The 25724-nt window shown below is 38.8% G+C and overlaps 1 protein-coding gene across 1 annotated transcript; it reads left to right on the forward strand.

The window, feature by feature from the left end:
- Positions 1-474: 474 nt before the first annotated feature.
- On the forward strand, positions 475-25388 carry LOC139946954 (methionine synthase-like). The gene is made up of 26 exons (XM_071944782.1): positions 475-808; positions 1800-2002; positions 2941-3030; positions 3995-4157; positions 7455-7621; positions 8137-8332; positions 9820-10029; positions 10775-10887; positions 11383-11556; positions 11752-11904; positions 12579-12758; positions 13478-13594; positions 14239-14379; positions 14944-15033; positions 15421-15519; positions 15850-16023; positions 17204-17372; positions 17837-18039; positions 18775-18873; positions 19294-19369; positions 19825-19980; positions 20437-20627; positions 21070-21273; positions 21861-21962; positions 22698-22901; positions 23375-25388. Exons 1-26 carry the CDS (start codon positions 760-762, stop codon positions 23459-23461), a joined length of 3810 nt encoding a protein of 1269 aa, XP_071800883.1. The 5' UTR covers positions 475-759; the 3' UTR covers positions 23462-25388.
- The last annotated feature ends 336 nt before the right edge of the window (positions 25389-25724 follow it).

A 25724-nucleotide genomic window follows, 5' to 3' on the forward strand; every position in this document is an offset into this window, starting at 1 on the left:
TCTTGTTGATAATTGTTTTTTTGGGGAGGGCGGTGCGATAGGGAAGGGGAGTGGGTTGTTTAAGGGATAGCTGTTCCAATATAACTGCAATGGCCATGTTCCTAGGAAGGATTTGTGTGCATTCTTTTGTTGCATGCTTGGACATTTCCTAAAATTGTAATTGGAAATGGCCAAAATGAACAATGAACAATTTTCAGAAAGGGAAAAAACAAACATCAACCCAATGGAGGAAAGAGCAGTGTTTTTTGCAACTTTTGGGACCTTGAATATTCTATTTGTTTTCAACAAAGTGACATCATCATGGTCTATTCCGCATCCCTGTTTTCCTCTCTGTTTTCTTAAGTAGTATGCAAGAGTTTTGTACCCTTCACCAGTTTTCTAGTGGCTGCTGAGCGATTATGGGAGAATCGCAAGGGCGCCCTCAAGCGTGAGAAATTAACCTTTCGTAATGATTTTTGCGACCGAACACGGCATGCGCGCATGTTTCATTCGTGACGGGGGTGTTGTGTTGTGTTGTGTATGTAGCAGCAGCCGGCCCGTGTTTTGCTCTGATTCATTACTCATTACTCTCTCGTCTATATTATCTACGGAGGAGAAGAAGGGTCTGTCATCACTCATCAGTGTCACTCAGATCGTGCCGGTGTGATAGATTTTGTGTTTCGTTTCACCTGATTTTGGGTACACTGTGTCGTGTGTGAGTGTGGTGAGATTTGTGTACACACAGAGACAGAGAGACTCGAGAGCAAAGAGAAAGCAGAGATGCCACCGACGCTGTCCGAAGATGATTGCCGGTCCGGAAGTTTGTCAGGTAAAACAAAATGCAACCATTTGTATTCAATAATGTATATCAATAAATATAATACATTATATTTAGATTATTTTTTTATAAACATATAAATTAAAATGTCAACATGAAAAAGTACTTTCTTAAATTTCAACAATGTCAATGATCAAATGCGTTATAATTTAATCTCGGTCTCGACATATGTGATTCTGGTGTACTCATCTAGAGTCGTGGAGACAACTCCATCATAAGGTTTATCGCGATTCAGAACCGCAATGCGTTGTGGGAAGGAATATGGGGCGGTTTCTATGCAGTTTCTACGACTCGCGCACGCAACGCCTTAGTTGTGATAACGTAACCCTCCTGCTGTCGGCAGGAGGGTTACGTTATCGCAACTAGCAACGCCTATACCTTTGTGTGGGTTCAACAGCGCCCTCTCTTGATGTTTTGCTATTCGCGATAAACCTTGTGGAGACGATAGCGGAACGAGCCTCATTCAGGAGTAACTATATACACGCATATCCCCTACACACACCCTATCTATCTTACCTATCTATGGTCACTAGTGTAGTACATTCCTCTTGTAGTAGAGTATAGTCGTACTGTAAGGTGCAAAGTGCGCGATCAGGAACACAACATCCTCTATTTACAAGTGAAAAAAGTGCAAGTAAAAACGCCACCCATCTGTCCTAATGTAGGGTCAGTGGACTCGGCCTGCTCCTTAACTGCTTCATGGTTTGGGCAGTCCCAGCTGATTCTGGCACCCAACCCTACTCATGCAACAACATGGAACCCTTGCACATCCTCTACCCACACACCCAACCCTACTCATTCAACCAATCAAAAAGTGCCCTTGAGGGAAGGTGCCCTCACTGGAGTCAAAGGAGGCAAATGATTGAATGGTAGCTGATCTTTGTGCGTAAAAACGTGCGCATGATGAGCTCAGCGTCCCTGTAGCGTTTTGCTTTTTACAATTGGTCTATTATGAATCTTTTGCTTTTATAATTCACTTCAGGAGGTGTGGCAGCCCAAATTACTCAGACATTGAAGGAGCGTATCATGATCTTTGATGGAGGGATGGGAACCATGATCCAGGGCCTTCACTTTGATGAGGAGGCCTTCCGTGGGGAGATGTTCAAGGATCACCCCAAGTCCCTCAAAGGAAACAACGACATTCTTGTCTTCACTCAACCGGAGGCTATCTACAAAATACACAAGGTAAACTTCAAAGGCCCCAAGTTGATCTGTTTGTTGTTTGTTTGGACGATCTTTCTGTCAGGTAGGGATGTGATTTCTCCATTTTAAACCGGAAATCCGTTTATAGCAGACTTCGTATCTACAATCTTTCGCGCTTGCAACCTTTTTTGCTTTACGCTTGAAAGCTTTCACGCTTTGCGCTCAAAGATCAGGTTTTCTTTCAACCGCCTATCACATCCCTGTGTCAAGGTAACTCGGCAAACTCAAACAAGGGGATATGAATGGCAATCTGGCAACAGCCAATCTCTCTCAAACAAACATAACCTCTGTGATTTTGAACTGCACAAATCAAGAAACTGTGATTCAGTAACTGTACGACAATACTTATTCTAGTCATTGTGAAATCAGCTGTTAACTTGTTCTTTTGTTTTTAGCCTTTGAGAACTTTCGTTAGGAAAATATAACCAAAACGAAATTAAACATTGAAAAAGTAATATTTCATACCTTTGAATATATGGCCTTGTTAAAGACACTGGACACTATTGGTAATTGTCAAAGACCAGTCTTCTCACTTGGTATATCTCAACATATGCATAAAATAACAAACCTGTGAAAATTTGAGCTCAATCGGTCGTCGAAGTTGCGAGATAATAATGAAAGAAAAAACACCCTTGTCACACGAAGTTGTGTGCATTTAGATGGTTGATTTCGAGACCTCAAATTCTAAATGTGAGGTCTCGAAATCAAATTCGTGGAAAATTACTTTCTTTTTAAAATCTATGTCACTTTAGAGGGAGCCGTTTCTCACAATGTTTTATACCATCAACCTCTCCCCATTACTCATCCCCATTACTCATCACCAAGTAAGGTTTTATGCTAATAATTACTTTGAGTAATACCAATAGTGTCCACTGCCTTTAAGTGTATAAAAAGGTCTGTATTATGTGGTTATTTTCCAGGACTATTTGGAGGCGGGTGCAGACTTTGTTGAAACAAATACCTTCAGTGGAACAAGAATTGCTCAGGCAGACTATGGCATGGAGAATATGGTAGGAATTATTAATATTGATACCAAATGTTACAGTCGCGATCTGTAGCAGGCATGCATTCAAAGCTGTAATGTGATGTTGTAGCACAACAGCTAAGCCATTGTGTTGGGTTTTGTTGGAGTGAATATGGCACTCCCAAACCATTGGTCAAGGGTTCACTCTCAAAGAGCTGCTTAACGTTCGGCTGGGTTTAGCAGAAACAGTTTCTTGACCAACAGCATTTTTTACAGGTTTAGCAAGAAAATTAGGCAGTCAGGTTGAACTTGCACTATGGATTTGCATTGTTACATCCTTGCCTTTCCCTGTGCTTCATTGCTATAAAATGGAAACCGTACAGTAAGCACAATAATCGGCATTAAGCAGCTCTGAGAAATTTGGCCCAGGTGAAGCGCTTGAATCAGAGCCTTTGCATGTGGATGTTGAGCTAAATTAAGATTGTGTAGTTTGTTCAATTCAAGGGGTTCATTTTAAACAACCAGGGGATTTTATATGCAGCTCTTGAATAAAATGAAAAGGAAAAGTTCAGGCCTTATACTTCAAGCAGGCAATGAAGGCGATTGCCTCCATGCCTCCTGGCTATTGCCTTGGTGCCCTTGAAATGCCCAAGTAGAACTTAACAATTTCCTCATATTGACCCCTTGCACGCGCGTCACATGCGGAAACTGATGCCACGCTCACCATGTTGGTGGGCAGTTAGGTCTACGTGTATTAACGCCGCGTCGCCTAAAATGCGCACTTCACTGCATAATGCACAGCATAATCTATGCATAGAGTTATATATGAAAACGCACAGTGAAATTGCCCACCAGTATGGCGCATTCAAGATTTTTCTGATGATGACGTCAGGTGAAATGTGTCAATAGGGTGCCCTTCAGGGAGAAAATGCATTGGTGCCCTTGCCCTTTTGAAAATGAAGCATACAGGTCTGAAAGTTACCGTGTTTTTTTCACTTTCTTTTCTTCAGACCTACAGGCTAAATAAAGTGGCTGCGGAGCTGGCCAAGCGGGCTACCAGTGAGGTGGCTGCGGCTACAGGTATACCTCGCTATGTGGCTGGTGCTATGGGACCAACCAACAGAACACTGTCAATATCACCATCAGTAGAGAACCCAGATTTCAGAAACATAAGTATGTATTTAATTTATTTATAATCATCTCAAATTCTTATTTTGAATTGTCTTCACATTTTTTATGCAATTTATTCTGGTTTGGTTGCAGGAGCAAGTGTGTTTTTGATTGGATTTTTCTCCCGTGTGTATTCAATTAAATTCAACTCGATTTAATATTTCCATCCTGAACAGTACCTAACCGAATGCAGGAGACAATAATGTGGATGCAGGATCCTAATAAGCCAAGGCTTGTAGTGGAGTGCCTTTAGAAGAAAAAAGAAAAGAAATACTTAATAAATTAAATAGTTTACTAAAGATACATGTACAAGACAAAGACACATGGGGACAAATGATCCGACAAGAAAGATTTATTATGGGGGTAATAAGGAATTGGTTTAAGGTAGGAGGTAAATGGACATCAATTTCTAGTGATATGGAGAGAAGAGTCTTCAGGAAAAACTGTGATCAATGACTGTATAAGAGTCTGAAATGACCCAACATTAAAGGAACACGTTGCCTTGGATCGGTCGAGTTGGTCTATAAAAAGCGTTTGTAACCGTTTTTTATAAAATGCATATGGTTAGAAAGATGTTGTAAAAGTAGAATACAATGATCCACACAAACATGCCCCGCAATTGTACGGTTTTCCTTTTACCTCGTCCACCAACACGGTCGGCCATTTATGGAGTCAAATCTTTGACTCCCATAAATGGCCGACCGTGTTAGTTCGCATAGTAAAAGGAAAACCACGCAATTTCGAGGCAAATGTGTGTGGATCATTGTATTCTACTTTTAAAACATCTTTCCAACCAATGCATTTTATTAAAAAAACCGGTTACAAACGCTTTTTATAGACCAACTCGTCCGATCCAAGGCAACGTGTTCCTTTAAAACTTTACACTTCACAACAATCCATTCCAGTATGAACAATTCAGGATCCATCTATTGTACATACAGGATTTATCAGTGCAATGTTTCATAGAATTTGTCAGGGTTATCATTTTGGAACTTTGTCACAAGCTCATGCGTTGGGTTTGTTTTCGTCTCTGGTCAAAATTTTGTTAAGATTTATTTTCCACACACCTGATTATACCTCTCTAACAATGGGTCGTGATGGGATACAGGTCTGGCCTCGAGATTTATATCACTCGAAACCGTCCAGTTATTTCTGATTCTAAGTCATAATAAAGATAGTATGAAAATACTAACAAACTCTGTATGCCATTTCACAGTTCAGCTACAGTTGCAGCTGTTTGAAATGAGTGAGCTCTGTAAGAGTTTGTAGAGGTGGGAAGGGGGGGGGGGTGGAAGTTACAAGAAGGGACTTTAATTTCTAGAAGGAATATATTTCGTGAACTAGGTCGGGGAGATAAACTGGGGCCGTTCCTTGTAAACAGTGAAAAGTTAAGACAAGAAGTTTAGGAGTGTTTAATCTACATTATAAGAGATGTTAAATTTGCATCGGGGATAAAAAATATTAATTTTGGTTTTTACCCATAGTCTAGTTGGTAAGACACTGCTCTAGAATTGCAAGGGTCGTAAGTTCGAATCCCACCCGAGTAACATGCCTGTGATATTTTTTCACAGGACTCAGGAAAGTACTGAGTATGCAGTGCTAACACACATCGGTGTATGGGTAAAAACCAAAATTAATATTATCTACATTGTTTATTTTATGAGAGGTCAATGTTTTCATTTTGTGGGAAACGCAGTAGTGAATTCTCTTTGAAAGTGTTGATTTTAAAGTTGAATGCAAAATGGGATTTCAAACAATCATGGCCTTCATGACCTTTGTGTAGTTGCAGCCCAGCCTTAAAACTTACTTAGTAACGAGCAATAGAGAGCTGTTGATAGTATAAAACATTGTGAAAAAAGGCTCCCTCTGAAGTAACATAGTTTTTGAAAAGGAGGTAATTTCTCACTCAAATATTTCACTTCCAGCCTTTTATTAGGCATCTAGAAGCACATCAATTTGTGCAACAAGGACAGTTTTTTCTTTCATTATTCTCTTGCAACTTTGATGATCAATTGAGTCATTTTCACAGTTTTGCTATTTTATTCATATGTTGGGATAATTACCAAAGGTGTTCAGTTCCTTTAAGAGAGAACACCATTGAACACTGCAAGACCTTTGTCATTGTTCCCTAAAGATGACTTTCTGCCAGCCCACTCCGGAAGATGAACAAAATATTGATAAAACTGATTGCTTTTAGGGTTAAACATTTACCCGAAGCAAAATTCCATACAGAAACAAAAACTAATTTAGAAAAACAGATGGTGTGTGATAAGTAATATTGATTTACCCTTAAAGTGTAAACAGCTATCCCAACAGATGTTTGGTTACTAGTAATAATATTATAGGCTAAAATGTCTAGTGGTTGTAGAATACTTACAATACAGATAAAGTAGAACATACATGTATGATCACAACACTGGATATGAAAACAAATTTAGTATAGGTTTTTCTGACCAATTTCAGCAAAACATTGTTCAATTTCATATTAAACACGTATATTCAATTTCACACATTTCCCCCTAGTCCATCTAGGCTTTCTTATTAAAAGGCTATTTTAAAACATGATTAATGCATTCAATTGTGTTTTTCGTGCACACATGGTTGCGTTTTTTTCATTCAGATACGGTTCAGTCATTCAATTTAATTTATAGGCATTTTAAACTACCCTTTGACAATTTGTACACTACATGTACCTATACACTTGATGAAGTTTAATGGTTGACTAGCTCTTGCTGCTGGCTTTTACCAAATTTAAATGAGCCTAATTGCCTAGTGGAATTGAATGGAACTATTTGATGAGTGAATGCTAAACTGGTGAAATTTAACTCCTTTTGACTGTTGAATGCCGATTCATCAGAGCAATTAATTTGAAATGAAATTGACTGAGCTGGTTGTTAAAAGGAATAGATTTTTAATTGGCCAGTAAAACCTATTTTTGATATTTTCCAGCTATACCTGAATAGCTTTAAACAATTATGATAGTTTGTGCCATTATCATCTTGTTTTCCTCATTGAAAACAAATTTAATCTGCCTGAAAAATCCTGCCCTGTCCAATGCTTAAAAGTAAGACCGTGTCCAAATTGGTGGCTCTGGCTGCGGCTACGACCGTTGCGAGGGGTGTTGCTAAGGGCGTCCTATACTTCAATGCATGACGACGCAGCGATCCGGCTGTAGACCAGTGATTTAAGCGTCAAGCCAGTAAACTCATGACTGAAACTGATAAGTGAACGGCAGGGAAGAATACCACTCAAGACAACGTGAATGATCAATTCTAATACCCATACCTGTTTGATTTACAGCATTCGATGAGCTTGTTGAGGCGTATTCTGAGCAAGCTAGGGGGTTACTCGATGGTGGCGCGGAGATTCTTCTAGTTGAAACTATCTTTGATACACTCAACTCTAAGGCAGCCTTGTTTGCTATTCAACTGCTGTTTGCTGAACAATACCAACCTGTACCGATCTTTGTAAGTACTCAAACAGCCATCTGGTGGAATTTCCATCATTTGCTTGTTTCTTAAAAAGTAGCTCAATTCAGTAGAAATTTAAGATAAGTTGTTTTGTATAATAAATACAATGGAAACCACTTATTTGGTAAATTTTAACTAATTCTGGGTTGAACAAAGAAAATTGAACGTGCCTGCGCTCTGACTGGCACAGAGATATTTACAAAAGAGGGAGACTACAAACGTTCGGGCCAGATGGCTCATTTGGTTAGAGTTCCAGCGCTTCAATCTGAATGTCACAGGTTTAGTCTATCCAGTTTTTCTTTGTTCAACCTAAAATTTGTAATTTTAAAACACGAATGCGCTGTGTGCATCTTGTTCTGAAAATGATCAAAATTGTTGAACAATATCAAAAATGTTGTTTTTCTTTATTCATTTGAAGGGCTTTTTTAAATTGAATTTAATAAGATTGATAATATTAAGTCAGTTTGTCATTTTGTTTTACGGCCTAAATTGCTTCCTTTTTGAATCTGCAGATATGTGGGACGATAGTTGACAAGAGTGGAAGAACTCTGTCAGGTCAGACAGGAGAAGCGTTTGTGATAAGTGTGTCTCATACAAACCCTTTGTGCCTAGGTTTAAACTGTGCTTTGGGAGCCACTGAAATGAGGCCGTTCATAGAGGCAATCGGAATGTGCACACCATCGTATGTTATATGCTACCCAAATGCAGGTAATAATAATAAGAATAATTATACTGATCAAAACAGTGATTGCATGGTTTTCCTTTTACGTCCTGACAACCATTACTTCGCAGAGTAAAAGGAAAACCATTTTGAGGCATATTTGTGTGGATCATTATTCTACTTTTAACATATTTTTCTAACCATGCATTCATAACAAACGGTTTCAAACGCTTTTTTACATTTGTGTGGACCAACGTGTCCCTTTAATAACAAACAAGCCTGTTTGTGTGTGTGTCTTTTTGTGTGTGTTTTGTCATCAATATAACAGTATTTTCAACAACAGTTTGTTATCGGGGAAACAATGACTTGCATTCTTGTCCCTGCCAAATGTTTGCTTACTTTTGTTGGGATATCAGTGATAGTTTATTTGTTAGATCAAAAAATGTAATCTAACTTTACATTCTCAAAGGTCAAGATTCAAGTTTAATTCCTCGATATCACAAACAATGAATCACAATTCAATCAGGCAGGATGTTCTTCCTACTTAAGTTTGATTGCTGATTTTTTTTTTTCACCGATTGCCAGTTTTGTTTACCCTCATAAAAATAAGCAAATGTTTTATTTAATAGCCTGAAAAGCCTTTAAAAAGTCTTTTATAATCTATTTCATAGTATGTCAGCCATTGTACTCGACAAACCAAAATCCATCTTTTTGAAAGGGCCAAATATTATCCCTCTTCAATTTTGTAATCAGTAAAGTAAGTCTTCAGTTTTGTAGAAACTGTTCAGTGTACAATCGGATGCAAAGCTTATCGACATGAGTTATCTAGCAAACACAGATGTAGCTGAACATAAGTGGATTGTCTATGTATTGTGCAATCGCATGGCTGATTAAAAAATCAGGACCCTTTTTTGTTTCCTTTACACATTAAAGCTCCCCCAAAAAATGTTCAAGACTTGCGAGACATACACAGTCTATTGTCACAATATGAGAAGTATGAAACCCCTTTTCAAGACCCAGAATTTTGCTTAGTCTCTGGCTTAAGCTCTGGCTCTGGCTTGGGCTGTGTCTTAGGCCCCAGCTTAGGCTCTACATTAGGCCCAATATTGTCACAATATGAGTAGTATGAACCCCCTTTTCAAGACCCAGAATTTGGCTAAGTCTCTGGCTTAGGCTCTGGCTCTGTCTTGTGCTGTGTCTTAGGCCCCAGCTTAGGCTCTACATTAGGCCTGACTTAGGCTCCAGCGTGGGCTCTGGCTTAGGTTCTGGGAAAGAACACAGATTATAGAGTTTAAAACAATAAAAATATTGAAAATGGGGAACTCAGGCTGAAATGTGCTTTTGGTGCGGGAAGAATGCAGCTACAACGTGTTTGAGCCACAGCCATGCAAGGGCGCCTTAGGAAGCCAGCCACTTTATCCCTTAAATGACCTGGTGCACAGCCTGAGATCAAAACTGTTTGATTTTTGTTTTGTGGTGTGTAATAGTGATTGTTGTTTTAAAATAAAGTTTGCTAATTTGTTTTTCTCCAAAGGACTCCCAAACACGTTTGGTGACTATGATGAAACCCCAGAGATGATGTCCGGTCACCTGGCCGGGTTCGCTCGAGACGGCCTGGTGAATATCGTTGGTGGATGCTGTGGCACCACACCGGCACACATCAAGGCAATCGCTGATGCTGTCAGGCCTTATAAACCCAGGATACCTCCCATGGAGGTCTACCCTGAAGCACAACTCTTATCAGGTAAAGTGGAAATGAACATGAAATAGTAATACAGAGCTAACACTGATCGGTGAATGTTGGTAAAACCAAAACTAATATTCTTTATTGCTGACGCAAATTTCCATCTACTACATTGTGTTCGTAGAGCAACTGTGTTATAGTCATCTGGTCTGTGATTGTCTAGCCCTGGCGGCCTTTCACTTTCATATTAAACTATAGTGACATCCTGGAGTCCATTACAGGGCCGAAAAATTTGCAAAGCTTCATAACTCAAATCTTACCTGCAAGAAGCCACTAATTTTACCGGATTCACATTCCATTGCAACGTACATGTTTACTTGGTGGGTTTTGAACATCATTGGTAACATCATGTGTACCTACTTTGCTGTCCAGATTGGTTCCTGAGAACTGCTTAAGAGTAGATGTTGGAATTTGGGAGACTGCTTAGTTCTGTTAAGAAGTGTCCCGCTTGTTAAGTACTATCAAGGCCCAATTTTGTGACTTATAAGCACTAAAACTTACTAAGCACAGAAAAATATTGCTAAATAGAAACAGGTTACCAGTCAATTTACATGAAGTTTTCATGTTGTGTGACTGGTGTCCCACTCAATATTTGCCTAGCAAGGAAATTGGTCAAGCAATATTTTCTGCTTAACAGCTGTATGAAGTTGGGCCTTGGGGAGGTTGGAAAGTGGCCCAGACTACTATGCTTAGTGGATCAAGGGGAGTTCTCACATTGAAATATATCTATGTATCTCTTTTAAAGGTCTGGAACCGATGGTTCTTGGAAAGCACACACTGTTTGTTAATATTGGTGAGAGATGTAACGTGGCTGGCTCAAGGAAATTTGCTAAACTTATAACAAACGGTAACTATGAGGTGAGTTCAAATTTTAAGAACTAAAGTAAAAAATTTCATTACCACACCAGCTCTTCTCAGAGCGCAGAGCTAACACTCTGTTAATATTCATGGTTGAATCCACAAGTTTACTAGTTATATTCTTCTATTTCTAAGAACAACCAAGAACACAATTTTATAAACCTCAAAGTCTATGTAGCTTTGACTAAATATAGATGGTTCAAGAGGTAGTTTTTGGTTACTCATTCAGGGGAGTTATGAGTGGCCAACCATTTCAAAAGGCAACATAAAGTGCAGAAACAATCTTTTTTTTAAGAGTCATTTTATCAAAGTTAAATTTGCATAATTATCTGCACTCATTCTTTGACATTTCTGAGAGGAGATCCGATAAATAGGCTTGGGCTTTGTGTTCGGCTTAGTTGTCATCCGTTATTTCTAAAATGTGCACTTTCTAAGCCCAAAGTCAATCCAAGGTTTTGAAATAGTCATCACCCCTTTTGTATGCACCATTCACAGGAAGCACTGAGTATAGCCAAGGCCCAGGTGGAAGCAGGAGCGCAGGTACTAGACATTAACATGGATGAGGGAATGCTGGATGGAGTGAAAGCGATGACAAAGTTTGTTAACCTCATCTCATCAGAGCCTGATATCTGTAGGGTACCGTTGTGCATCGACTCCTCCAAGTTTCAGGTAGTGTTGTGTTCTTACTCTTGGTTATGGATTTAAAAAAGAATGAACTTGCACATGTTGCAGATAAAGACAGGGGACGATGAATGAAATAGTTGTTTCTACGAAAGCTCATGCTGTTTTTCAGTGCTATTATTAAGTTGTTTTTTTCACTTATTAGACTAACACAGCTATCCTCATGTTATTATTATTACCCAGGTAATTGAAGCAGGTCTTAAGTGCACCCAGGGGAAGTGCATTGTCAACAGCATCAGTCTGAAGGAAGGGGAGAAGGATTTCTTGGAGAAAGCGCTGACCATCAAGAGACATGGAGCTGCCGTTGTGATTATGGCATTTGATGAAACTGGGCAGGTTGGTCTTGTGACTTTCATACAAAAACAGTCTTTAAAAAGGGATTTTTTTAATATTTTTTTTTTACAAACGGATGAGGAATACATGTATCTCCGAAAAAGTACATGTGAATTTTGATTTTATTCTGTTCTTTATTATCCCTTATTATCCCTCACAGGCACAAAATTCCTGGACAAAAAAGATAAAACAAAGTGGATCAATTGTTTGAATGAAATTGGACAACTGTAAGCTCTGATATCATAGAAGTCCAAAACATTTTTCAATGCTTGACTGAGTGGTTCCTTTCCCTACATTTCACTTTGGTGGATCCCAGTTCGAATCCCATGTCAGACCGAGGCCTTGAACATGGATTGGGTTCTCAGTCCCTACCATTGAGGTTTTTACTTCCATATCTAAAGCCCAGCTCATACTTCCTGCGAATGCAAATGCGATACGAATGTTGATGCCACAAATTTTGCAACAAATAACTGGCAACAGTTGAACTGTGCTCAACTCCTGCAAAACCTTCACTGCGAAAACAGGGCTGTTACGTCAAAATTCGGTTCGCATTCGCAGGAATTATGAACTGGGCTTCAACTGAATATTTCTTTGATCATGTCTTATTCTTCCTGTTGTTGGTGCTAACTTTGCTGTTGGATGTGAAATAAATAAATATTTTTTCCATTTTCTTCAAGGCTGTTGAAGTAGATCGAAAACTTGAGATCTGCTCCCGATCTTACCATCTGCTCGTGGATAAACTGAAATTCAACCCGAATGACATCATATTTGACCCTAACATCCTGACTATAGCAACTGGCATGGAGGAGCACAATGAATATGGCATCAATTACATCAAGTCAACGGAGCTTATTAAGGTAAGAGAGATTGGTTGGGACAGTCTGGGGCTGATTTTACAAAGACCTAAGATTGATCTTAATTGCAAGTCAATTTTAGTTGCCAAGGAAAGTGTGATGTCACAATATAAAATCACTGACAATTTGTCTTGTGTAGAATCTTTGTCTTTCATTCCTTATTTTGATCTGTAATTTCAAAATACTGTTTTGTACACAACCATATGGCACTCCGTAGGTGTTAGGCATTTCTGATCTTTCAACTCCAATTTGAAGGAATTGTGTAAGCAACCTTATTTTATTTTATTTCACCGTCATTGAAAAGATCCAATCTTTTCGAATGACGGTAAGCTTGGGTATAAAGGGTGAACATGGACAAAACTAAAGCTTTATTACAAATTACCTTTGTGCTCAGGCTTTTTTGTTTTGTAAGCTTGGCCGACTAAAGTCGCCAATGATAAGAAATGTCTGCAACAGGGACATCTCTTTGGACTAGATGTCATAATAGAAGCTTTCCTCACACAGAAAAAAAAAATATTTGTGACCAGAAATTTCACTGCTACTAATAATTGGCGGACTTTTTCGAGCAGTGGCTCAAATGAAAGCTTTTAACTTTCTCGACCCTCATCAAAATGTCTATTGAATTTTAAATCAAAATGTTTGGGTCAAATTGGCCAAAAATAGCATCTTTAAGTGAGTAATTTTTTATACATTTTTGTTGTTGTTTGATTTGATTTGAGCAGAGAACCCTTCCTGGATGTAGGATAAGTGGTGGATTGTCCAATCTGTCGTTTTCATTCCGTGGCAAAGAGAAGATTCGGGAGGCTATGCACAGCGTATTCCTTTATCATGCCATCAAGGTACGTATGTTATTATGGATAACAGAACACCCAATAAGCACTCCACACTAATTATCAATGTGCCAAACTGCTATAAAAAATGGACTTGGACATCTTTATAGTAGTGAAATTTGACATGTTTGTATGAGATCGTGGTACTTGGCTTCTACTTTTAGCGTTAGTGCCGATTACTATTATAGATCCTTGTCATTTGAGTGGGGGGATCATTCATGTACGTCATGCTGCATTCCTTAATCAAACCAATGCATGGCCAACATTATAAACCAGCATTTTTGATAGTATTCACTGGGTATATTCGTCCCATTGTTTTAACTGTGGCATGCTTTTTTCTACTCTTACAGTGAGTTAATTTTGGTGTTAGAGTGACTGATGCCAATGATCTTAACATCATTATAGTTATACACGGGTCATAAACAGTCGGCAGCTGATTATGTTCTCCATGGTCTTAAGTCAGGCATGCAGCATCATCATGAAAAGTTGGTTGTGACTGTGTTTGTGTCAATGACCTGATGAGGGCGCCTTAAAACTTACCCGAAAAAAAATGATAAGGCCTAAGATAAGGCCTAACAGTTATCTGTTTTTGTTTATGCTGGTTAGCATCATTTCCTTATTCCTTTTGGGTTTTGTTTTCCTCCCACCTATAGGCTGGCATGGACATGGGTATAGTCAATGCAGGTAATCTACCTCTGTATGATGACATTGACCCCAAACTTCTTAGACTATGTGAAGATCTGCTTTGGAACAAAGACCCTAACACTACAGATAAACTACTGGATTATGCTCAGGTTTGTCGTGTCAAATGTTATACCTAATTTACAAAGAGTGCAACTTTATTCAAAAACACAAAATGGAGACTGAAGCCCAATGTGCTGTTTTTTATGAGAAGAAAAACAAAAGATTTCATCTTTTTACAATTGTGTCCTGCCTTTTTTAAACTTGCAGCAAAAGTTAATGACAGAGTACAGTATCGTACAAATAAACCCAAAACTGTTCTTCAATACAAAATTTTGTGAAATTTTTACTGAAAACTAATTGACGGGACTGTTAATGATTGCTTGGTAATTCAACGACCAGTATAATGAAAGAAAAAACACCCCTTGTTGTACAAACTAATTTCAGATGCCTAGAAAAAGGCTTCAGGCCTGAAGTCTTTCAATATTTGAGTGAGAAGTTACCTCTTTCTCAAAAGCTATGTGACTTCAGAGGGAGCCGTTTCTCACAATGCTTTATACTATCAACAGCTCTCCGTTGCTTGTTACCAAGAAGTAAGTTTTAATGCTAACAATTATTTTGAGTAATTACCAATAGTGTCCAGTGCCTTTAAATGTGGCGGTCTATTCCTCCTACAGACACTGGGTAAAGATGCTAAGAAAGGAGTCATAGATGAGAGCTGGAGAAATGGAACCGTTGAAGAGAGACTGGAATATTCCCTTATCAAGGTAATCTTAACATTTCATTTCAGTTCATTAACTCTGGTTGTGAAGCCAAGGACTCTAAGAAAAGAAGGATGAAGCATCATGATTAAGTGTCTTGCTTGAGGACACGGGTGTCACGATTGGGATTCAGACCCAAACTCTGCTGCTCGGAAACACCAGAGCTTGAGTCTGGTGCTCTTAACTGCTTGGCCACAACACGCCTCGTGTGACTTGGCAAACAAAACTGGTGAAGTAACTTCAGTAGATATAATGGAAAAGAAACTCAATAACAACTTAATATGTGGATACAAAAAATGTATTAACTGATCCAGCAGGGTGGATATGTGCGCATTACAAGTCTTATTATTATTGTTATTATTATTATTACATTTGCATTGTTTTCTCATCCAGGGTATTGATAAGTACGTTGTTGCTGACACTGAATTGGCCAGGCAGAACTCTGTCCTCTACCCACGAACGTTAAATGTCATCGAGGGACCCCTCATGAAGGTGGGTTGGTCATCTGAACCAAATATACATAGGCATACCCGAACGAGTATTGGGTTAGTAACTCTGTTCAAACGGTTGTTTACTTGTAAATATACAGAGCTGACAACTCTCCTTGATCTGTTTGACTATTGCACTCTATTTTGTTAAAATTTTCGTTTGGGGTTGCCAGTCAGAAGCAATTATACCTCTAACTGACGTTTAGCTAGAGATCGCACCTAAGGTTACAATACGATTTGGAAACAGCAACAGAAGGATCACCTTAAGGGGAAGGGGGTTGCATCCTTTCTAAAGTTCATGAGAACTAAATGCGTTTTGTTGTTAATTCAACAGGGTATGAGTATCGTAGGGGACCTGTTTGGAGCTGGTAAGATGTTCCTCCCTCAGGTCATCAAGTCAGCCCGGGTCATGAAGAAAGCTGTCGGACATCTCATCCCCTTCATGGAGAAAGAGAAAGAACTAGCGAAACAAAAGATAAAGGAAGAAACGGGCAAAGACGTCTTGCAGGTAAGGAAAAAAAATTTCCGCTCATCCTTTTTGACATTAAGTTAATGGCGAAACCAATCTTCAGCGCAGAAAGTAGTGAAGCCCAAAATGATAATGCGGATACCAAAGTAAGTTTACCAGCCAAAATACCATGTCACATATACCATCTGTGACTGGTATCCTGCTCCTCTTTTGCTTAGCAGAAAATATTATTGTTAAATTTACCCATAATTTGTCTGCACTGTGGAACCAACTACCCATTGGAGGTTTCTGCATTTGTTTCACTTCGTCGTTGAAATCACAGACCACATTTGTTCTATTTAGCCCAGAATGGGGATTGCTGTTTATTCTGTGTAGGATTGTTGTCATTTATGAGCTTGCCTTTTGAATACTTGTATTGGCAGTCTGATCTTTTTAGTGACAGGAAAACTATGTTTTCCTTCTCAATCTAGCCTTCTCCTTATTGTAATTTGATTGTTGTTTATTTTGTTTTTATACACCGTAAGTATGGTTTTACTTGTGTGGCTTTACTGTGAGCATTTGACTTTGAATGGGCCATATTTTTGACCGCGTGAGGGTGCTCTCAATCACTTCCGGGGGTATATTCTTTCATACCCAAAACGGCTATTAAAGATTGAAACACATTACCACCACAGACATCTAATCCATCACAGACAAAAAGACTTTTAAAGGAGCTGTTATAATTCACCTCTAAAGCAACTTAAAACTGCGGCGCAACAAGAGTGACAGGATGCCTATTAATTTGTGCCGGGCGAATCGCGTGATAAAAATACTATTTATATAGCGCCCTCGCGCGGTCAAAAATAAGGCGCATTGGTGAGAACAAACAAAAAAAAAGAAAGAAAAATAATATTTGGTTTGCGGTAACACCATGTGTGTATCTACTTGCCAGGTAGATTATGTTCTTTTGAGAACTTGTCCTGCTTTATATTCTACCTACCGCAGAGTAGATTTTCGGAATTTGGGAGAATTCTCAGTTCTGAAAAGAACTGGCCTGTTTATTAACTACTACCTGGGTGGAAGGTAAAAATCGGCCAGGACCACTACTTTAGCTTAAGTGGATCGGGGGGGACTTCTCATTTAATATGAACTTCACTACCGCAGAGTGAGTTCCAAATTTTTCCTGGAATGTTTACATCAATGAAAGAGTTTTCTTGAATTCATTTTTTTTTTTTTTTAGGACTCCTACAGTGGGACTGTAGTGGTCGCCACCGTGAAGGGTGACGTACATGACATTGGTAAGAATATCGTTGCTGTGGTGTTGGGTTGCAACAACTATCGAGTGATCGATCTGGGGGTCATGACCCCATGTGACAAAATTCTGCAGACGGCCATTGAAGCTAAAGCAGGTGAGTGTTTGGAAGTTAGTCTTAAAGACACTGGACACCTTTGGTATTTGTCAAAGACCAGTTTTCTCACTTGGTGTATCTCAACATATGCACAAATTAACAAATCTGCGAAAATTTTGACTCAATTGATCATCGAAGTTGCAAGAGAATAATGAAAGAAAAAATACCCATGTTGCACAATTTGTGTGCTTTCCAAAGCCTACCAAAATATTAAAAGTCTTGTAATATTTGAGAGATAAAGCAACGATACTTCAGAGGGAGCCGTTTTCCGCAAGGTTTTTTTACTATCAAAAGCTCTTTTCAACTACTCGTTATTACCAAGTAAGTTTTAATGTTAACAATTATTTTAAGAAATTACCAATAGTGTCCAATTTGTTGAATATTCACCAATCTATGACTCTACCTTTAATCAGGCTTAATTAACCCATTGTGCCATTCTCTCTGGAAACTCTATTTTTTGTCAGACATTGTCGGCCTCTCTGGTCTGATTACGCCCTCGCTTGATGAGATGATTCATGTTGCCAAGGAGATGGAGCGGCTTGGATTCAAGCTTCCACTTCTGATAGGTGGAGCCACGACATCTAAGACTCATACAGCCGTTAAGATCGCACCTTGCTACTCCGCCCCTACCATCCATGTACTAGATGCTTCTAAAAGTGTTGTTGTGGTGAGTGAAGTAGTAATTTTTTTATCCGGATTGCAAATAAAAATGGCCGTTTCAGAAATGGTTTCCACTCGGGGGTTCTTCCACTGCCAAAACTATTGCATGTGTATCCAGGCATGCAACTCTTCCGCGTTTTTTGTTTTTTTTTTAACGTGAAAAAAAAAAAAAAAAGTAAAAAAAAAAAAATTCCGGAGTTATTTTTTTTTTAGCCTAATATATGCCTGGCATTAACAGTGTACAACTACAATCATGTAAAATAAGCCTAGTACATGCTAACAATGCACCTAAAAGCATAGTAAACCTCAACATCTTCTAGGGTACCATTGTGGGTATCATGTCCCGTGGCGTTTCGGCTGCCTTGCTCCGCACTTGCGTTGTACCTTTGAAAATTTTCCTCTTTTTTTTTCGACGGGCAGTTGCATGCCTGTGTATCAGATAACTTGGCCGATAACACTAACGAATAAAACTACATTAGAAGACTCTAATCTTTGGGCTTGAAAACAAAGATGTCCAGTGAGGTTTAGAGTTGAGCAAGCACGGATAGAGAAGTAGCAGGAAAAGATAGAAGAATGTTTTCCTACCTTTTTCCCAAGGACCAAATATCATGACGGCTTTGGCCCAAATTCCCAAACTTGGGTCCAGAATCCCCACATCTACTAGGGAGAATCTTGCCAACTCTAACAGCTTTAACAATTGTAACTCTTGTTTTATGTTTTTTCCTTTCGCCCCTTTTTACAGTGTTCATCATTAATGGATAAAGATCAGATTGAAGATTTCTCAGACGATATTAAGGAAGAATACGAGGAAATCCGTGAGGACCACTATGACTCATTGAAGGTAATCCCTTTATGAAGATGAAGTTCTTAAATGCATGGACACTATTGGTTATTACTCAAAATAATTGTTAGCATAAAAATTAACTTGTTAACGAGCAATGGAGAGCTGTTGGTAGTATAAAACATTGTGAGAAACTTCTCCATATGAAGTACTGTTGTTTTGTTTTGATGACCAATTTAGTCCAAACTTTCACAGATGTGTTGCATATGTTGGGACACACCAAGTGAGAATACTGGTCTTTGACAATTACCATACATTTCCAGTGCATTCTATCAAATTCTCACAAATAAAAAAAGACTGAAAATTATGCTTATCCCCTTTGAAATTTAATGAGAATCCAATAAAAACTTTGGTTTCAAGGACAAAATCATTTTATTAGGAATGTACAAAAAAACAAACCCATCTTTTTTTGTTTTTTAGGATCGTCGATATCTATCCCTAGAAGAGGCAAGAAAAAAGAAATGTGCGATTGATTGGAAAAAAGAGCCAGTGCCAGGTAAGATGGAATCTTAAAAGATATTGTACATAGTGATCTCTTGCAGACTCAAAACACACCTGCAAGTAATATAGGCATCTACCATTTCCACCATGTTGGGGGTAAATTCTTATGTTTTCATTTTGACTCAAAATGGGGGACAGTGTGTGAGTAAGTAAAGTGTAGGCATTAGTAAGTGTGTTGTACATTGTGCAAGGGGACAATATGTTACTTTTGTTTAAACTGTTTCTGTACTATTCATTATAACGGTTTTCTTTAGTATAACGGCAAAATGTTTTTACTTTGCTTTGCTTGTGGTCAAACCTTTATACAATATGCTTTCAATTATGGGCACATGTGTAAACTAGTAGTAATAGTTTAAAAACAGTTTTATCCTATGTCATGGAACCTTGTTTTCAAAAGTCCACCCAAAACTCATTCCTATAACCTAACTCTTTCTCTCTCTCATTGGACAGTGACCCCTGCCTTCATTGGTACCAAATCCTTCAAGGATTATGATCTGAACAGGCTGGTACCCTACATCGACTGGAAACCGTTCTTTGACGTCTGGCAGCTGAGAGGGAAGTATCCAAACAGAGGTTACCCCAAGATCTTCAAGGACAAGACAGTCGGTAAGTCTTAATTGAAAGTGAGGATGAATGGAAAGATGACTCAAGTTGGCCTTCTTGTAAAAAAATGTTTGGCAGTACACACATGTACAGTATACAATTGTTGCGTGGTGTGAATCAATGGTGTTTCGTACAGCCGAGGGGGCTGTGCCATTTGCCCCAGAAGGTGTACAAAACCCATGGACCCTGTCACAGCGTGCATCATGGGGGACGTAGAGCCATCATGAGATTTGATGCAGATTGCCACAGCTGCCCAGGTGTTACGATGTTGTTATACCATGGTTGTTGGGAGGTTGTTATACCATGGTAAAATATTCCTCTTTTAAGGAGGCGTTTTATTGTCATCTTACATGCACCTATCCTGTCCGCCATTTCGGGAGTCAAACGCTGAGGTGCGATCCGCGCTTTTGCAAGGGGTCAAATGCACTTTGTAAACTCTGAGTTGTACATTGATTGCAGGTGAGGAGGCTCAGAAGGTGTTCAACGATGCCCAAACCATGTTGAATAAGATTATTAACCAGAGACTCTTACAAGCTTCTGGAGTAGTCTGTATCTATCCGGCCTACAGCGTGGAAGACGACATCTATGTCTTCAAGGAGGAAATCGGGATTGGAGACCCTAAGGCTATATTCTATGGACTTAGACAACAGGTATGGAATCACTGTAAGACGCTGGCTTAAGCTGTCAGTAGGCAAGTTTAAACTTGCAAGTCTTCAGAATAGCCGTAGCCTAAGCCAAGGACTAGCTGTTAGAACCCTAAATCATGCTGCAGGTATTTTATGCCCGGTTTATACTTCCTGTGTATGCAAATGCAAAGCAAATTTTGGTGTCACACGGCTGTTCCGCAGCGAATGTTTCGCAGGAGTTGAACACAGTTCAACTGTTGTGATTTATTTGTTGCAAATTATGCATTGCGAGTTTGTGATATCAAAATTTGTATCGCATTCGCAGGAAGTATGGACCAGGCTTTTATACAATCAAATAGAACGTTCCTACCTATTGAGACGCTCCTTAAATTCCAACAAAATGCAAGGTAATGTTGACCTTTTGTTACAAAGAAAAAAATTAATTATATTTTATTGTTTGTTGCAGGCTGAGAAGGATTCTGGGTCGAACGAGCCTTACATGAACCTCTCTGACTTCATCGCACCCCGTGAGTCAGGAGTCACTGACTACATCGGAGCGTTTGCGGTATCGGCAGGCTTCGGTTCCAAGGATCTATGTGAGCAATATGAGAAGGAGTATGATGACTATAGCATCATCATGGTCAAGGCATTGGCTGATAGACTCGCAGAGGTAAACTTGAATCCAAAATATCACATCCTTCCCAGTCATTTCCCCTGAAGACGAGCAGAGTATACTGTTCGAAACGTCGAGACCCAACCGGCTCTTTTCAGAGCCAACATAAGAGATTTACACATGGTTGTACCCGCAAGTTTACTTATTATTTATAGTTTTTTCCTTCCCAATCACATTTGACGTGCTAGGTTTTTATACACACAAGACATTCCTTTTTGTTGAAGAACATTTATTTTGCTGCCCAGCTTGATGACGGTACAATCACAAATAATATATTGATACTTTTTCATTTTATAGCTAAATGAAGGTATTTTTTATAATAAGTGGTAAATCAACACCATGTAGACAGAAGTGTGATTGGTGGTTCTGATGAGAAGTTCGGATGATATATTCAATGTTTCATACACTGTCGTCAGTTTCTACAGACAATGGACAGATGAGTGTACTGTCCGAAACAATGAGTCCATCGGCTCTTCTCAGAACCACCAATCACTCAAAAGAGATCTATCTACATGGTGTGACCCGCAAATTTCTCAGAAGCACCTTAACAACTGATCATGCCTTTATTTTTCTTCTCTCATTAGGCCTTTGCAGAGGAATTACATGAGAGGCTGAGGAAGGAATTCTGGGGATACGGTAATGAAGAACTCTTGGAAACACAAGACCTTCTGAAGATCAAATATGAGGTAAACTTGTCTGACGCTCCATGCCAAATCAAGGCACTTTCTGCAATGACTATGACTAAAAACTGGGCTCTCATTTTGAGAATCATTTCCAATCGAAGTAATGTGGTGATGGAAAAATATGTATATGTTTTTATCCCCCAAAATTTTAATCTGAGAAGCGTTACTGACCTGTATGTCTCTCAGATTGCGTATTCGAATTATGGATTATTCTTCCTGACTGGACATAACTGCTTAGGGTTTTCGGCGATATCTTAAACATGGGACCTTTTGAAATGAAATTTGCAGCAGGTTAGTTTTATTGTATCTACATTTACATAGGATTAAAACAATCAAATGGTTAAAAAACAAAGGTATACATTGTCTTTAAGTTTGATTATCACTAGCCACACTCAGCTGTATGGAAGTTCCTTCTTTCCCAGAACTGTGAAATTTTGGAACTGGCTCCCACTTGTGGTGTTGGACTCCCCAACCTTAGAGGCTTTCAGGGGAGGAGTTGCATCAAGCCTATAAGCAGCCGCCCAGTTTTTACTTGCACTATGTCTAGTTCCCTGCACCAACCAGTCGTCTTGTCAATAGCACTTTCAGTTCTCCAAGTTTTGTTTATGATAGCACTTTTGTGTCCGATCTTCACTCCACCAACAAGCAAGCACCCTTAGCTTAACGTCCTCACTTAAGGATACTGCCGAGTCACCAACATAAAGATAAACATGACATGACTCTCCTTTCCTTTTTCAGGGTATCCGTCCAGCTCCTGGCTACCCAAGCCAGCCTGACCACACAGAGAAGAAAACAATGTGGGACCTGATGGAGGTTGAGACCAACTGCGGTATCCATCTAACTGAATCTCTTGCCATGGAACCTGCTGCCTCCGTCTCCGGTCTCTACTTTGCTCATCCTAAATCAAGCTACTTCGCTGTGGGCAAGATCACTAAAGATCAAGTAAGACCATGATTTCAATGTGATGTTTGTGATTCGTTCGTAGGTGAAACAGTTTGGGTGGATTGGTTATAAGGCATGTCCAACTTGGCTATGGTTAGGTTTCCACATCATCATGCGGAAATGATACCTGGATCTCAGGCAAGCGGGTCAAATTTCACGAACACGCGCAATGTGCAAATTGTATGTTCACTCGCGCCTAACTACACTCAAAGTGCAGTTTGGCACTTCAATGACGCAGTGATCATGTAGGTGGTGTGGAATTTTAGTCGGTCAGCTTGGTATTTTAAGCAAAAGTGACGTCAATAGTGCGGGGTGTTATTCCACAAATTTCGATTAAACCAACTTCTTTTGTCTCTTACACCTCTCTTCAGCCCACCCACCTTCTGCGTAACCTTTACTTTGTAAATCGCCTAGAGATAAATTTATATTAGGCATTATGTAAATCAAATGAATTATTATCATTATTTTGACAGGTTGAAGACTATGCCAGCAGGAAGCAGATGGAAGTCTCTGAAGTAGAGAGGTGGCTGGGTCCTAACCTCGCTTATATATCATCCTGATGAGGGGACATATTTTTATTCCATTAGAGTGCCCCGAATTTGCCATGAAAACAATGGTGATTTCAGAAAACATTGGTAATTTCAGAAAGCATTGGTGATTTCTCAGCCAGAAGCTTGATCTTAACAAATGTCAAGTAGAAAGTTTAAGCCCAGGCTTAGTTGGTGTGGTGAACTTTATTTATTTATTTAATTAATTTTATCCTGGATAAAAAATTGGACATTCCATTGGATACAAAAATCAGGTCACATAAAGTAAGAAGACTGCAACCGCTTTTGGAGTCCGAATGCGTGTGAATAATGGTGAGCGTCTAGTTTCGTGCGTCATTTGAAAATCTTACCACACAAACAGACACTCAAATTGGCACATGCAATAAGGTGAATTGGGTTGATTTAGCTATGTTTTGATTGTACAGTGTTAGTATAGAGCACACTTCTCCTGAAGACAATCAGAGCATACTGATCGAACTGTTGTGTTGTTATACATTGTACCACCAATTCTTCAATATGAACCACCACTTCTCAAAAGAGATTTTACTCATGGTGTTACCGCAAACCTCAACCAATTTGTTTCAGGATTTTTCTTTTGCATCATTTTTTTGTTCACACTGAAAAGTTAGCTTTATTTTTTTCTTTTCGAGTGGCAGGTTTTCATATTTCGTGAAGGGTTCCTTAATTATAAACCTATGGTGGTATGTGATATGTATTGTAGAAGTGTACATAAATAAGCAACTCAGTTTTTCTGGGGAAGAGAAAATTTGTTAACTTTACAATAGATGTTGGGACACATTCAATAATCTATCTTTCACTTATTGTATATTTCATTGTTCTTTTTATGCGCTAAGAGGATTTTGCATTAGCCGCTTTACAAATGTCTTTATTATTTTTATTTTTATTATTCTCTGAAATACTATTTTACATCCTTCATATTAAATGCAATGCCCTTTGTCTTAAAGCAAACTTGAATACTCAGTTTTGATTGGCCAATGCATAGCAATAAGTGTGTGATATTATCTTATATTGCTTGGCCCACATCAAATCCTGGTTTTTTTTCATGCTGTCCTATTTCTGCTTATCCTAGCTGTTATGATCAACGCATTAAGTTTGCTTGAAGTTAATTTTGTTATCACATTTGCGCTTGTGGAATACAGAAAAATAGAGGGCGTGTGCATCCCATTTCCAACTCGTCCTCAGAAGCGTTATTTTTGCCTGTATTGCACCCTCTCTTGTGTGATAACTAGTATAATGTGATATGCAAAATGTTTCAACTGTTGAGGTTTATCAGCACACCAGCTCCAAAGACTAACTTTATTCAAATTCAACCTTTTCAAAATTAATATTATTTTTTCAAAGGTTGTTGTTTCGAATCTCACCGGAGTAATATGCCTGTGATTGTTTTGCACAGGACCCGGGAAAGTACTGAGTATACAATGCTAACATACATCGATGTATATGGGTAAAACCAAAATTATTCTTTTCATAATTTACTTCATGGTTGAAGTCGATCATAAAATGTTGCTATTAGTGCAAACCTGTAGAAATAATAAAATAACACACGCCTGGAGTTGAAAAGTTATGAAATTTGAATAGACCAGTACTGTTTTGTGTTATTCTCTTTGTTTTTTCGCAAGTTTTCAGAAACAGGAATTCATCAGATGTGTTAGTGGAAAACGTAATTATAGATACATCCAATTTGCACTTTGACCTTCACTGCGCAGCCTCGTTGCAATGGAATGCAGAAGTGCTGAATTTTTCCATATTACACTAGCACTTGTGGATAGTGCTAGTGCATCAGTGATACAATAGGGGTACCTTTATGTTCAAAATTACTGGGGGTTTTTACAAACTGTATTTTCATTTAAGATATTTGCTCTGGTTTCCTAAAAGTGGAAGTGTAGTTCAAATATATTTTTATGGGTAAAGTTGCATGTTAAAGGAACACGTTGCCTTGGATCGGTCGAGTTGGTCTTTGAAAAGCGTTCTGTAACCATTTGTTGTAAAACGTAATGGTTAGAAAGATATTGTAAAAGTAGAATACAATGATCTACACAAATATGCCTCGAAATTGCGTGGCTTTCTTTTTACCCTGTCGACTAACACGTCGGCCATTTATGGGAGTCAAAATTTTGACTCCCATAAATGGCCGACCGTGATAGTTCGCGACGTAAAAGGAAAACCGTGCAATTTCGAGTGATACTTGTGTGGATCATTATATTCTACTTTTAAAACATCTTTCTAACCATATGCATTTTATAACAAACGGTTT

This window comes from Asterias amurensis, chromosome 1, assembly GCF_032118995.1.
Source record: "Asterias amurensis chromosome 1, ASM3211899v1".
Taxonomy (NCBI): Eukaryota; Metazoa; Echinodermata; class Asteroidea; order Forcipulatida; family Asteriidae; genus Asterias; species Asterias amurensis.

Bases quoted from the DNA above. Each gene is read 5' to 3' on its own strand.
- LOC139946954 (XM_071944782.1), top strand. From the start codon at position 760: ATGCCACCGACGCTGTCCGAAGATGATTGCCGGTCCGGAAGTTTGTCA. The intron at 19,981-20,436 runs GTAAGTCTTAAT...CATTGATTGCAG, and splicing joins CTTCAAGGACAAGACAGTCG to GTGAGGAGGCTCAGAAGGTG. The intron at 20,628-21,069 runs GTATGGAATCAC...TGTTTGTTGCAG, and splicing joins TCTATGGACTTAGACAACAG to GCTGAGAAGGATTCTGGGTC.